Source organism: Microtus ochrogaster, linkage group LG3 (assembly GCF_000317375.1).
Source record: "Microtus ochrogaster isolate Prairie Vole_2 linkage group LG3, MicOch1.0, whole genome shotgun sequence".
In the NCBI taxonomy this organism is placed as follows: Eukaryota; Metazoa; Chordata; class Mammalia; order Rodentia; family Cricetidae; genus Microtus; species Microtus ochrogaster.
Window position 1 is genome coordinate 26,105,463 of NC_022029.1, and position 15,909 is coordinate 26,121,371.

The 15,909-nt window shown below is 44.0% G+C and overlaps 1 protein-coding gene across 18 annotated transcripts in view; it reads left to right on the forward strand.

Annotated features, from left to right (window-relative positions):
• Myt1l (myelin transcription factor 1 like) overlaps window positions 1–15,909 on the forward strand; it is a 394,778-nt gene that overhangs the window by 291,472 nt on the left and 87,397 nt on the right. For 11 of the 18 annotated variants that reach the window (XM_026785931.1, XM_026785930.1, XM_026785939.1 and 8 more), the window contains 2 exons: window positions 9,622–10,593; window positions 15,258–15,392. In XM_026785931.1, coding sequence (XP_026641732.1) covers window positions 9,622–10,593; window positions 15,258–15,392 — 1,107 coding nt within the window. The remainder of the gene's footprint in view (window positions 1–9,621; window positions 10,594–15,257; window positions 15,393–15,909) is intronic. The other 7 variants (XM_026785935.1, XM_013351329.2, XM_026785940.1 and 4 more) reach the window with 3 other exon arrangements.

Consider the following 15,909-nt stretch of genomic DNA (forward strand, 5'->3'; position numbering starts at 1 on the left):
TATGTGCTTCCCATGTACTCAAAGGGTACTGGGCTAGCTGAAGCTTTTGTTCAAGTTAGGGTCTTTTCTTTTTCTTTTAAAATAAAGACAGAGTAAAATAAGCAGGAGCCATATACAAGCCAGGAGCAATGCAGAATTGAGCTTTGCACACTGAAGTGGTAGTTTTGAGAATTCAGGCTGAAGACAGGAACCTATGTAGATGCTGGGGATCAGTAAGCCTCATATTACAGAGAAAAGTAACCTCTTTAGGACCCCTTAGAAGTGAGTCAGGAAGGAGGAAGGGAAGACCCAGAGTTCCCTCCCAGCCCACCACAATCACGTAAGAAGCACACTTACCTCAGCCCTGCTCTGGAGACAGAAGGGCCAGGATTTTTCTACCCCTTCACTAGGATACACAGTCACACTGTCACCTGCTCTGCAGGCAAGCAGTGCACAAGACTTGCCAGTTAACTTTAACACTCCACCCTGAAGCAAAGAGAGGCAAACAGACAGGTGGTAAGGAACAGGCAAAAACAAAGACTGGCAAGGCTGAGAAACACAAACAGAGACAGGAGGACAAAAACAGGCAGAAGAGATGGAAAGAGACACCAAGTCAGAGGAGGAGTTGGTCAGTATGTCACTACCATTTCAGCGAGCTTATGGATTGGGAGAATGTGACTATCCTACTAATTTTAATCCTCAGATCTTGAGAAGCCAGTGCCCAAATGTTATTAAGCAGCTCCTCAAAACTTTATGAATAAATGAAATTTCATTCACATTCCATTAATTTATTTCCTTAATGAAAACTTTAAGAAAGAAACACAGTTCACAGTTGCTAAGTTAAAAGTGATTTGGTTGTGAGAAAGTGAAAGAGAAATTTATTTCTCTTTCAATCTACCTCATTTTGTTATATAGGAAATGTTTTTACTTACAACATGGACAGTTAATAGGGGCTACAGTTGGTAAGAGACTTGGCTAGGATTTATAGAGCCCTGAGTTCAGTGACTACCACCATATAACCTGGAAAGGGTGGCACAAGCCTGCTACCCCAGAACTCAGCAGGTAAAGGCAGGAGCTCAAGAAACCTGCAGGTTGCCCTTCCCTGTAGGAAGCCTTATTCCTCTGTTCTCTACACTGATCTAGAGTCCTAGACTCGGTGTGTCTGAGTATGAAACAAGGATGCAGAGGGTTGGGTCTTGTAGCTTTGGTGGCTCTGCCTGGCTGGTATCTGCCTCCCTCCCATGGTTCATAAACTGCAGAAGAAACTTACCAGCCTGGGAAAAGTCAGAGGAAACACCATTAGCAAGGTTGGGACCCAGACCACTATGACTCAGGATGTAAGATGCATGGCCAGCCTTATGACCTTGAATTAAAGGACTGGAAATCCTCGTTGGATGATTTTCCTCATCTGTAGGGGTGAAAATGGTGAACGGACTGCAGAGGGGTATCAAATCAAGTGGGGGCCCTAGGAAACTGCCGCCTCCTAGGGCAAAACTAGGTAGGTGTCCCAGCTCAAGGTTGTTGGGACCACTGCTCCCAGCATTCCTGAGACACAGCCACCTTCCCAGACTTCAGGAAAAGGCATCTAAGACTGGTGTCTCGACCTAGTATATAGACAGGCCCTGGCCATGTCCTTGTCCTCAGTGCCCACTTTTTAATGCAATGCATAGGCCATGGCAGTCTTAGCTTCTCTTCAGCCTTGAAAAAACTGGCACTTGCTGTTGATCATACTCCTAGCCTCTGGCAAAGGTCTCCTTCCTCATGAGAACTGCCCTCGTCCTCCCACTCAGGCTCCCGTCTTCCCCATTTCCCTTCCAGCTCCATTGTTCGGAGCATGCAGCATCCTGACATCATACTCTGTCTTTTCTGGGTTTTTCACCAACTACAACTTAAGGGACTACAAGGATATCGTCCTTTTGTTTCACTGTTGAATTCTAAATGTGACCTCTAGATTCGTGTTAATGTGGGGTATCTCCCATCTAGTGAACCAGGATTGGTTTATGCAAAATGTGACAACCATAATATTTATCTTCAATTTGGTAAGAAGGCTGAGCTGATGCCCTTCCCAAAGGCTCTACCTGTTTCTGCTTAATGAGGAACCCTGGGAGTACCAGTTTTTAGCTGGGGTTAACTGCTAGAACACCACGGGCATCTCTTTACTATAGGTAGCTTTTTTCTCTCCGTACCTTGGTTTCCTGGGTGGACTATTTCTGTGAGAGGTATGTTCCAATGGCCAACTGAGCTGCTAGCACCTTAGCATCTTGGGGAGTTTGGGGAAATCTTTAGCTTCTTACTACCTTTAGGATGGAAGTCAATATATAAACTTTAAGACAATGTAAAGCTCCAGGATCATTTCTGAGCAGGTGACTCAGTGGATGATGTGATACCGAGGAAGATATCACAAATAGGCAGTTATGAGCCAGTCTGTGTTCCCTTGGTACTGAACTGGGAAGCAGTGCAAGACCATGTCAAACCTTGTTCAGGAGCGACAGAGGCATTAGTCACGCCACAAGTTAGATTGATTTATAAGGTTGGGTTGACAGCAAAGTGCACACAACCATGGAATAAACAAAATCAAATACTGAGTGTTGCTTATCTCCAGGCACGGAGCTCAGGTTTTCAGTGTGCGGACACTAGGAGGATGGAGAGGAAAGTCAGAACACAGCTTTTAGAAGAGGCTGGGAACTCACTTGTAGCAATTGTGTGACACATCAAAACCATGTTCCAAGATTTAGCAGCAACAAAAGCAAAGGATCCTGGGAAGGAGCTGTTGTAGAGCAGGTATGAGGGAGCAGGAGCTCCAGAGACTGGAATTGCACCTATGTTCAGGATTCTGGCAGTTCCATGCTGCCCTCTCCAGATTCATTCTGTGCGTGCCCTTGTCAGGGGCAGCTGGGGACAGGGAGACTCCTGAGGTGATTAAGGTGGTCCCTGTTGAGAGGGATCAACTATATCCTAAGAACCTTTAGTCTTTAGAGGCAGGAACTTCAAAAGTGGGACCCAGAAGTGGGTGGCATCTTCTCCTTTGGTGACAATGTCAGACATGGACAGATTGTAGTGTACACTTCCAAAAGGAGGCAAAGCAGTATCTGTAAATGTCACATCTCTTACTCCTATCAACCCGTACAGTTAATTTATGGGGAGGAATCACTATTAAAAGGTCCTATCTACATTTGTTTTGAAAAGTCCCACCAAACCATATAAACTTCACTGACTACAGAAAATCAGATGCAAGTATCCACCACTCACTTGCAACAACTTTGAAGAGAGAGCACATTTTATTGCTATCTGAAAACAAACCTCCAGAGTCTCTTCCCTTCCATAGCTCACTGCTTCAGGGTCCTCACCCTATCCCATAGCACTTGCCCCTCTTCTGATTGTCACCTATTCAGCCCATGTGGCCCTCTGAAGGATACTGCTCAGATAAGAACTACCACTTGGGACTTGAGGAGTCTGGAGAATGGGTAGTGGTAGGAAAGCCCAAGTTTGGTGATGAGCATTTGAGCTAATCCTGTTCTGTAATTCTCGAGCTATCTACAAGTGTGGGAAAGTAACAGACATATCTATACAGACATGTATCTATGATCTGGAGATGATGTAAGAAAGTCGGGGGAAGATGGTGACACTTTGCTGTTTGTCATGCTGATGACAAATGGGTACCTGCTTTCTCCAAATGTAATTCGAGAACTTCCCCATATCCTAGCAGTAGGAAGGATTCCAGTAGCTTGATGTTAGTCCTTCTATGGAAATACAATGCTTCTTACAACACCAATAAAGCAAACACAACACTGTGAAATAAGGTGTAATTAGGACACAGGACAGTTGTGAGTATGGTGGCCAGAGTTAGTACAATCTGGCTATAGTGACATGTTCTTGCCTCACTCTCCCATTCCCACCCTTCTTCTTGATATAGAAAGTTTTTATATGTAAAAGCTCCTGAGGAGTTGTCTAGCTCAATTTAAGATCTGTTAATCTGTCCAGGATGGGAAGTACTTGGTTAAGGGCAAGGTGCTAAGATCCTGGGCTGAGTTAAAAGAAACAATGCTTCCAGAATCTCTTCAGGCCCCTGTTGCAGGCATGCCAAGAGGGTGGGCCCTGTCCGTTGAACTCAGAGTCTGGGGTTCTAAAAATAGTGACCTTTGACACTGAACGGCAGAGGAATAGAGGACAGCTTTCTCTCCTACCATCTAGGGAGAAGCCACATGTGCTGCCCAGTGGGAGAAGGGAGGCCAGAGGGCAGAGAGATACATGGTGCTCTTAGTCTGCTCTGAAGAAGTGGTGTGTGTGGGTGTGGGTGTGCACTCACGCGTGCATGTGTGCATGTGTGTGCGTGATGTGAGCTCTTGTAGTTATAGTTAGCAGAATTATGGGCAGTCAGGATCTGCCCATGGTTAGCCTCTTTAAGTGCATCTCACAAGCTCTCCTAGCTCACTCGTTAGACCAGGTTAGCCCGGGGCTACCTTGACTGTCCCTCCTATCTCACTTGTTAGCCCACGTTAGCTCAGGGCTACCTTGACTGTCCATCCAGTGTACAGGCCATATCTAATTTTCTGATCTCTGGGGATGATGACTCTCCATTTTCACTTGAGGGTTTTCTAGGAGACAGACTCTGGGTCTATCTTTGAGTTTTCAGAGTTCTTTAAAAAAGGAGAGAAGACCTATTCTAAATGTGGGGCTGGGGACATCTCATAGGCTAGAGTCCTGGACTAAATGAATGCATAGGAAGGGCAAAACAAACAAAAAGCCAGGTGAACACCAGCATTCTCTGCCCTCTGCTTCCTCATTTGTGCAGCACCACGTTCACCGCTATGGACTCTGCCAACCTCTTGCATAAAAGACTGTATCCTCTTAATTTTGAGTTAAAACAAATCCCTTTTCCCTTACTGTGGCTCCATCAATTATATGGTCACAGCAACGAAAAAAAATACACCTTTCCAAACTAGAATGGACCTAAACTGTGTTAGTTAAGACACTGGCCAGTGGCAGGCTAGCTGAGCTAGCAAGCCCAGCACAAATCTCAAAGGCTGGTCATTGAAATATGTCCTGAATCCCTGAGAGGCTAGGGAGGAGTGTCAAGGGGGGAGGATGCCAGAAGGCAGATGCTGAGAATAGCAGCAGTCACCCGGGGTGGGGGCATACAGCAGAGACCTGCCTCATCTGCCGAGAAGGAGATGGGTGTCTAGCTGCTAGTCTGCACCAAGCTCACTGGGTTCCTCTTTCAAGAAGACTGCAGTCTGGTTGCTATGGAAACAAGCAGTGCAGAAGACTGGTAAAGCAATCATGCACAGCATGCCAGCATGGTCTCTCAGCTCTGTCACTTCAACATGTGTGTCTTGCAGTCTTCTGTGGTTGCCTTTCAGAAGTAGTAGCCACTGAAGAGCCTTTCCTGGGGTCTCTACGAGGATCAGGAAGGACAAACAGACTTCTACCATCATAAGACTGGGCTTGGGGTTCTTCTGAATTCCATTGGCTAGACACACACACCCTGTTCTTTACTGTCCATAAGATGTGATGTGGGTGTGTATAATGTGTATTCATGCGGCTTTATCAGTACCAAATATTGAAAAAGTTGTATCTTAGACATGTGTTTTAGAGACAAATTACCACAAAACCAGTGTATGAGGTTCCAGTAATTCTAGGAAAACCTCCCAACTATGTGATTCTGTGTGGTCTAAAATCTTGCTAATGGTCAGACTTAGAAGAGGGGAGTTGCAGCCACAACATTTATAAAGCCTTTACAGGGCTCAAAAATCACACATCACAGCAGTTAGCAGTGAAGCTGGTAGCCAGCTGGTGATCACATGGGCCGAGCCCCTGGACTCAGCCACAAAAGCACCTCTACCTGTAGGCTCATCTCCATCAGTTAGGAGTGGATTAACCCAAACTTCTCTGATTTCCAGTCTCACATGATTCAGCAGGGAATACCTGGGGCTGGACAGGTCGAGAGGCAGTGCCTGGTCTCAGCCTAGCCCTGCAGGCTCTGTGCAGTGACAAATCCTAAGCACAGTATATAGAGGGAATGCAGCATTACATCCTCTCCACACGCATTGATATTCATGTTCCTACTGTCTACTTAGGACAGAAACATGTGCATTTATTTTCTGGAAAATGCTTTGTTCATCACAAATACATCCCTCTTCTTTGAGAGAACATTAATCACTAGATAGAAACAAGTAATATTGACTTCTGAAAGTTTTATGAGCCAGAATGTTTGTACCACATTTCTAGTCCCTGACTGGTATAGAAAATTCTAGACCATTTGCCAAAGCCCATAGCTATAATGGGGTCTTTTTGATGCTAGTCTCAGCAGAAACACAACTAGGTAGTAAATTGTCTAAATATGGAAAACCAGACACTGAATTCTAAATGCTCACCATGACAGGCAAAGCTGAGACAGAGCATGTGTTCAGAACCAGTTTGCTAATGACGTGGAGCCTGTTGCCCTCCATTAGCCCATGTAATTAGGAGTTTACTTTAGGTGATGCCTTAAACACCGGAATTCTATTAACCTGGAAAGATTTTGGCCTCAATATCATCTTCCAACCATTTCCACATCCACTGCTCTCACTCATGAGGCCTCTGATGACACCGAGCATTAGTAACTTAAGGGAAAAACCTACCACAGCAGGCTTTGTCTTCAAGTGCATTCCCTACTGCCTGTGTCCAGACGCCATCCCTGAAGAGGCGAGTTTCTCTAGGCATCTGCTCTGGGAGAGAGGGTGCGGGAAAACAATACCACCCGTGCCAGGCATTTGAAATACACATAGTCTGTGTGCCTCACCCTGGGGCTTGTAGGAACTTGCCAGAAGCGGCCAGGCAGATAATTATCCCTGCCTTATAGATGAGCTCATTACAGCTCTTGAAAGGTCACTGCCCTCACACAATCACTAAGTGGCAAGAGAGTGATGGGGCCAGTTGCATAACTTCTATTTCAACTCTGCCTCTCAAGGCCGCCAGAGCATCCACAGTGTTCCCCCAGCACACGTCCCTGTGAAGAGCAGGCCTGCCACATATCCTGGAGACTGCCTGGCACTTTTCTGGTACTCGGGCAGGGAAGCTACTAACCTGTCTTCAGTTCCTCAGTTTCATGGGTCTGCAAGGCTGCGATACTGTCTTTTTTCATCTTCTTGGGAAAAGGTGACAGACTGGTCATAAGAGGCACTCCTTAGCCATGTCATGGAAAGCAGGACAGGAAAAACGAACAACAGACAACTGAAGTCCATCCTGAGATGTGTAAATGGAGACTCGACAACATTACATCTGCCACATTTGCTAGGAAAGACTCGTGAGAGCCCTGTCCTTTTCCAGAGCAGACTTCATTTTTGAGTTTAGATACAGAAACATGGGTTAGGCAAGATTTTTTTTTTTTGCCCAGGTTATTACATTCAGTGACTCCCTTCTTTTGTGTGTGTGTGTCTGTCTGTCTGTCTGTGTGGGTGTACATATATGTGCAGGTATACATGAACATTGCATGAACTTATGGCAACCAGAGGACAACATAAGGTATCTTCCTCTACGACTTTCCATCTTATTTTTTAAGACATGGTCTGTCGTTGAATTTGGGGGTCACTGATTAGGGAAGGCTGGCTGGCCAGCAAGCCCCAGGGATCCTCCTGTCTCCATCTCCTCAGGTGCTGGGATTACAAGCACATGCCACCATACTGGGCTTTTTTGTGGGGCTGGGAATCAAATTCAGATTCTTGTATTTGCATGGTAAGCACTTTACCAGCTGAATTTCCATGTGGGTGAAGGAAAGGAATTCCTCACACTGTCTTCAACCTTCACACACACACTGTGGCACATGTATCAAAATGTAGCCAAACACACACACACACACACACACACACACATATAAAGTATAACTTTTATGTTTTTAGTGTTTCAACTCATGGCACATATTTTCCACTTCCAAACCGTGGCTTACAAATTCATCTGGTTGATACTCTATAGGTAATTGTGACAATTACCCAAACTATCACAATTGCTGTGTATGGGTAGAATAGCTTTTTCATTCCCAAGGATGATCTAGTTATAGCCCATGAACATAACAAAGTATATAAATCAGAAGGGAAATATAAAAATCACATTGCCAGAATCATGAAGACAAGATGTACTTAGCTCTCCAGAGCTGCGCTGCCAGCCAGCAGCAAGGTGTGCATCTGTGATTAGCTTTGCCACATTTGTGGTTATGTTTGCTAGTTCTAGGTTCTTTCTTTTCGCTGCTCTTTGATGACAGTTTTATACTTCTAATAAGGGAAATTGCTCAGACAGAGTGCGGTGAAATGAAGAGGTTTGAGTCCAGAGAGAGACGGAATCTAGTTCATGCAGCAACTGCTGTCCTCTAACTAACACATGCTGATGTTTAGAGAGTGGGTCAGAGTCTAGGTATCTGTTGACTCCAGGTGGGATGTTATTTTCAGTTATTGCTATATTGAACTCCAAATCTCTTTTTGCTAACATGAACCTTTTCTGCATAAAATCCATAACGAAAGCAGCAGAGGTTCAGTAGCTCAGCTTTAGTCAGCTGATGTTTGCAGCTAGTCGATATGCCTCATTCCTCCAAGTCATTATCAAAGTCTGAAAGTTCTCTGGCATTTGAATCATGAAAACACAGGACAGATGTGAAATGGCATCCATTAACCATCCAACCAAAGGGGGACACATTTGAAAACTCATTTATTATTATCTATGTCTCGCAATGCAGATGAGAGCAGTTGTGTAGACTTGTGAATAGAGACTCAAATCCAAACAGCTCTCTAAGTGAAAGGGAAATGGGTTTCTGATGAAATAGAGGGGTTTACGTCATGCTTAACATGAACTTTAGAAAAGATTTTCTCTAAGTATATTTGAGGTTGAGTACATCTTATTCAAGTTTCTTCAAGCTGATGAGATGGGTGAATATATTATCACCATAGGTCAAATGAAATGATAGATTGTGAGAGTCACAGTTAACCAGGGCCATCTGATCCAGTGACATGTGGTCACTGCGTATGCCTAACTTGTCCATATAGGAAGCCTCTGTCCTCTTCCTCCCTCAGATTCACGTGGAGCTCCTACCACTTCACTGTGGGTCTCAACACATTGGCTAGAAGCTATCGCGTTCATACTACTCAATTCAGTGTTCTCATGACCACTTCCTAACAGGGTGCCCATCTGTGTGACTTCAGAAGTCAGAGCGGTGCTCTATGTCACCGAATATGGTGGGGAACAAACCACTTAAAGGTTACAGAGAACCACTAAGTGTAAGTGAGTAGGAAAGCTCACGAACTTTTAAAAAGCTTGGTGTTTTGAGAAATGTAATTGGTAGCCAACTGTTGGCTGTGAATACAGCCAATGAAGATGGTAGATAAGAATGTTAACAATCAAAAATGTTTAGTTTTACATTATATTTATTGCATGTAGTGGCTAACTTTGAAGGAGTTTATAGCACTCTGGGACTATCTTATATGGCCTTCTGGTCTTTATCATGATTCAGTTGCTTTATGTTTATATTTTCTGCCCAGCAGCAGATGTCTTGTAAGGATCCCTCCTAGGGCAAGCAGGATTGGACCTGCTGTGAGCTTGCTGTCTATGCTGTAGCAATAATCTTCAGAGTCTAGCCTCGTTTCTCTTTTCCTTTTTGTCTTCTCTATTCCTTTGCAGAAGACCATCAAATGAGTTGTACTCGAATAATGCAGGACACAGAAAAGGATGATAACAACAATGATGAGTATGATAACTACGATGAACTGGTGGCCAAGTCACTATTAAATCTTGGCAAAATTGCTGAGGATGCAGCATACCGAGCCAGGACTGAGTCAGAGATGAACAGCAACACCTCCAATAGCTTGGAGGATGATAGTGACAAAAATGAAAACCTCGGTCGGAAAAGCGAACTGAGCCTAGATTTAGACAGTGATGTCGTCAGAGAAACAGTGGACTCCCTTAAGCTGCTAGCACAAGGACATGGTGTTGTGCTATCAGAGAACATTGGTGACAGAAGTTATGCCGAAGGAATGTCCCAACAAGACAGTAGAAATATGAACTATGTCATGCTAGGGAAGCCCATGAACAATGGGCTCATGGAGAAGATGGTGGAGGAGAGCGATGAGGAGGTGTGTCTAAGTAGTCTGGAGTGTCTGAGGAACCAGTGCTTTGACCTGGCCAGGAAACTCAGTGAGACCAACCCACAGGACAGGAGTCAGCCACCCAACATGAGTGTGCGCCAACATGTCCGGCAAGAGGATGACTTCTCTGGGAGGACACCAGACAGGAGCTACTCAGATATGATGAACCTTATGCGGCTGGAGGAGCAGCTCAGCCCCAGGTCTAGAACGTTCTCCAGCTGTGCCAAGGAGGATGGGTGTCATGAAAGGGATGATGATACCACCTCAGTGAACTCAGACAGGTCTGAGGAGGTATTTGACATGACCAAGGGCAACCTGACTCTGCTAGAGAAAGCCATTGCCTTGGAGACAGAGAGAGCGAAGGCCATGAGGGAGAAGATGGCCATGGACGCTGGGAGAAGGGATAACCTGAGATCCTATGAGGACCAGTCTCCAAGACAGCTGGCTGGTGAAGACAGAAAATCCAAATCCAGTGACAGCCATGTCAAAAAGCCATACTATGGTAAAGGTAATATTTCTACCTACCGTAAGTCACTTCAGGCAAATGTGAGCTAAGTGAGAAATGCTGATGATAGTCTGTTGCACTATAAATCACTACCTATTTTATGTCTAATGCACATTTTAGAGTATATTCTAGAACTGTATCTGTGATCCTTTGTCTATAGAAAAAAATAAAATATTTTTCTGAGAAATACATAAATCAACTAAGTGCACTGTCATTAGAGCAGATGACAGTGGGAAAGGGCATTCCTGGAGAAGACAGAACTAGTGCGACAGAAACCCCTAGGAGAGAGACCATTAGGGCCAGGCTATGCTGTTACAGAGGAACCATGATCTATGCTGAACAGGGGCTAGGGTTTAGGCAACCGTCTGTCAATCAGAGATGAGGCACTGTATTCATAAATTAGCTTCATGACTTATACAATTATCACCTAGTGACAGATATTGATGGAACTGGCCCCACAGGAAATGCCCAGAAGGAACTGAACAGCAACACGATGACCAATGACCTAGGATGAGCACAGTGGCTGCACGTGAATTCTCTATGACAGTTCGCTCAGGAAACTAGTTGCCATGCAAGGCAGGGAGCGGTCATGGCTGAAACCAACAGCAATTTCCCCAGAATGCTTATTTCCCTACTAGTCCCATTAACTTGTGGAAACAGTCATGCCTCTTTGTTTTCAAACACTGTGTATTGTTTTTTAAAAAAAATTCTCAAAATTATCCCATGATTGTTTAACTGAATTTTATCTTATGAGATCAAGGAGCACATATTTGCCTACATACGTAACTTAGCTTACCTGATGGGGCGACTTTGTGTCCATGGCAGCATCTGTATCCATCTACAGCTGGAGCAAGTCTTGACTCAGCTTCACAGAGTAAAGCACTTCAGTATGGTTGAGTCCTCACAAGACTCAGGAACTATGAAAGAAACTATCTCAAAAATGAAACTGCTAGTTCCTTAAATCCTTTCTGTATTATCACCAAAATGTTCCTTTTTCTGTTTTTCATTTTGTTCTGTACATTATGAATATACAGTTTCCTCACTATGAATCTGATAATGAGATTCAGGAATTCAGTTTGAAAATCAGTTGCTGAACAATCAGAAAAACTCTATCTTCCCTATTGTGGCACAGGTGTGTGCTCATAGCTCCATGGACAGTTGGGCATGGCTATGACCAAGTCCAAGCTGACAGAAGCTTTAGCCAGAGCTCTGAGAGCTATTGGTTGACTAGTGTCTGGATGGATATGGACTTCCTATTCAGTTACAAAGGCAAGCACAGACCACCAGAGGAGTGTATACAAGAAGACATTCCTTTCTAGAGGAAATAGATTATTCTGGTGCCATTGAGCTTCGGGCTTTCCTTGAAACACTATGGAACATGGCACATGTGTTTAAATGATGGAGCTACCATTTAAATAAGATGTGATAAACTGATAAAAATTAAGAGGTTTTTGCTTCTTTTTTTCTTTTTTTTTTCTTTTTTTTTGGTTTTTTCTAGACACGGTTTCTCTGTGCAACAGTCCCAGCTGTCCTAGAACTAGCTCTTTAGCTCTTATAGATCAGCCTGGCCATGAACTCACAGAGATGCACTTGCCTCTGCCTCCCAAGTGCTGGGATTCAAGGTGTGCACCACCACCATCCGGCCCCAATTCAGAGATATTTAGTTGGATATTGAGAATGATAAAAATCAAACAATTTTAGAAAATTCATGCCTTCCCACATGACTGCTGTTGTCCAGATATATTTTAGGCTCATGCTTTAGAATTCTGAGTAGTAGTCCCAGGATGAACTCTGGTCTTGAGAAGTACAGTGAGTGACCATGTGTGGAGGCAAATTACACATGAGAGTCTCTTCATCACCATGGCTTCTTTGGTTTGTGTAATCCACCAAACACACATCTCTTTCTGGTTTTTTATTATGTTGCTTTTATGCAAAAATGTGGAATTTTCCCTGACTGCTTCTTCCCCTACATGAGGAAAGGGAAGTGAATGCTAAGGTTGGGAGCCTGAACTTTCTTATGAAGTAGAAGGCACTGGTCACCACTTCTCTCGGTTCCCAACTTTACATATGACCAAAGTTCTCAGCATTTTCCAACAACCCTTTTCATGTTTTCTTGACTATATAGCTGCATTCAGAGTCAAAGCCAAACGAGCACACACACCTCCCCCCCCAAAAAAATGGAACAAAGAAATTAAAGGCCTCTCAAAAAAAGAAAAAAAAAACCCCTCAAGTTATGGGACCATATCTCACCAACATGCCTGAAGCTGCCCATCACATCAAGACACTGGGCTGTGGCTTCTCTCTTCCTTCTGTAAAGATAAGAGAACACATATACCTATTCTCATTCCATACATCTTAACTGAAAGGACTTCATTACGGTACTAATGAGCAACACTTCAAAGGCTAACTCCTTTGCCTTACACACACACACACACACACACACACACACACACTCCAGAGCAGAAGGGGAATAAGCTGAAGTGAGCATACTTCTTTTTTTTCCTATTAAGTCATTGCAAGGTTTCTGGTTCGGGAGCCCACGCTTAGTGTTTGTTTTGTTGTTCCCTGTTGTTTGGAAGATGAACTTGGATTGCAAGAGAGAAGGAATCAAGGGAAAGAAATAGTGAAGGCAATGGCAGGCCCCGTCTCAGCCACGCATTGAGAACGCACCATGCTCTTCTAGCCTCCATACCCCAAGAGAGGTCTGGGCCATTTTTAAAGCATAAAGGTCACTTGATTTCAAAACTGCTTCAAAATCTGTGAAACCATGTTATTTGTGACAGATATTAGGGTCCTAATGAAGCAGTTACTTTATGATGAAAGTTGCAATTTTTTAATCCTGTAAAAGTCATTACTATCTAGTTAAAAATCTCTTAAATCAATTAATTTAAATTGTCACTACTGTCCTTTGAGATTGTTACTGTGTGGTTACTATTTTATAATGACATGGATTAACTTTTCTCAGTATAATGAAATTACTCAAAGGGCAACAAAATGCTAGGCTTTACTTTGTATCTATAGAAACAAAATGCCAAGACTTACTCTTGAGTTTGTTGGCAGAGGCCATGAGGCAAGTGTAGGGGCAGGACAGCAGTTGGCAATGCCCAGCATTTTGTTCCACACCAATGCTGACTGGGGTGGTTCTAGCACCTGACAGGAACATTATGTAGATGCTATGTTTGCAGAAAAGGAAAGGGGAATGCCTTTCGCATCAACAGGAGAGCATTTAGAAGATCCTGGGAGTTGTTTGTCTACCATGCTTGTAAGGGACACAATAATGCCAGGTAGAGTTCAAAAACTTCAAAATCAAGCCATATACAGTGGTTCATGATTGTAATCCCAGTATTTAAGAGACTAAGGCAGGAGTAGTACCTTGAGTTTAAAGCCAAACTGAGCTACATAGCTGAGTTCCAGGCCAATTTGGATTACAGGGTGACATTCTATCTCAAAGACCAAAACAAATAAAATTCAAACTCAAGATATTTTTTCTTGATATAAATGAATATTAACCAGAAGTAGAGCATCATTTTCTAGTATGATTGGCCCAATTAATAAGTTACTCATATAAAAGAATTAAACTTGTGAAAACTTAACTCTAGTATTTGCTGAACCAACCGTAATAGCTACTATTGGTGACCTGAGCAACTGGTTTTCAAATATGTGTTCCACAATGCGGTGTGTCACAATCTATGATTTAGAATTCAGCCTGAACTGGCCTTCAGAAACACTTTCTAGAACTGTTGTGTTGCATGAGGGCGAACTGTGGTTGATCTGGGTGTTTAAAAAAAAAACAACACACAACTCTATCAGGATATCGTTACATCTCTGGCATCCAGCATTCAATCCTGGACCAAACGTCTGCTCTGATTGGCTCTTGGCTGGCGCTGCAGAGGAGCTGGCAGCGTTCTAGATCAGCCTGACCTCCTACTTTGTGTGTGCATGCACAGCATTACACGAGCCTTCCTCTGGTTCCAAGCACAGACGAAGAAATCAAAACAAATGGTTGCTCCAGCGGCTTCTGAAGCGTTTTTTGATTGCCCATCACCCTGCCAGGTGGGATCGCCACCCTTTCTGTCATTTGCTTACAGTGCCTTCTGAGAGTTCAGTCGATTTTCAAAAAAAGCGCTGAATTGCTATGCTAAGAAACAGTATTGCTTAACCTCAGAGGGAAAAGTCTGCAGGCAAATTCTGCGGTTTATGGCATGTGAGACCAGAGCACGTAAAAGAGGGAATCGGGTGAAGGGTTTCTGAGCAGCACCTCACTCTGGTTGAAGTATATGGAGAAATTGCTGAACAAAAACAATGTGAAGCTTTGTTCTCTAAGAAGGTCACTGTCTCATCCTTATTTACATTGATTTCTTTGAGCAACACAGCTTATCATGTAACACACGGGAAACCAATTAATCAAGAGTTAAGATTACAAGTCAGTGGTTTTTTTTTTAAACTTTTAGATAAAAAACAAAATAATTTATGATTCCTGATTACACTGTACAAGGTTGGAAATACCACCCACACCTAGAGCTATGAAGCACAGGCCTGATGTTCCAGCCTGCCCTGACACCTGCCTAATTTCTCTCCTTAGCAAAGGTCTCTTCAGGTTGCTGGATAACCGCACGAGTCTGCAGTTGGTAAACATTCATTTTCTTGACACCTGTTGTCGCTTTTAGATCCCTCAAGAACAGAAAAGAGAGAGAGCAAGTGTCCAACCCCCGGGTGTGATGGAACCGGCCACGTAACTGGGCTTTACCCGCATCACCGCAGTCTGTCTGGATGCCCGCACAAAGATAGGGTCCCTCCAGAAAGTAAGTCGTGTCTCGCCGCTCCCCAGGGCGTGCAAGCACTCTGGCTCTGTCAATCATCCCCCAACCTCATCTTCATGACACCTCAGTGAAACTGTCACTGACCAGACCCTTTCTCAGCCTGGAGGGCACCTCAGGAAGCCTCCCCGTACATCCTCTGGATATTCTGGGAACCAGCTCCCAAGAATAGCTCACCCTGCAGTTGTGTCCCCAGAGTAGGCTCCCAGGTCAGCCTGGGCTCTGGTCCTCAGTTCCACTTATTCCATTTTCCTAGGCAGGGAATTTCTCTACTTGGTCTCACACATTACAGAACTAAAGTAGTCAGCCTCTAACCCGCTAGTACTAGTTTTAGAAATCCCAGGAAATCCTCAGGATTCCTGCCCAAATTCCTGAACTACTGCATATTATGCAATTGGCATGTACACCAGGTGTGTGCATTCACTGTGGCCTGTTTCCTAGTACAGGCGCCCTGGCATTTGCACGCTAAAGATGTCAAATAAACAGGTTTGGATCTGGTGGG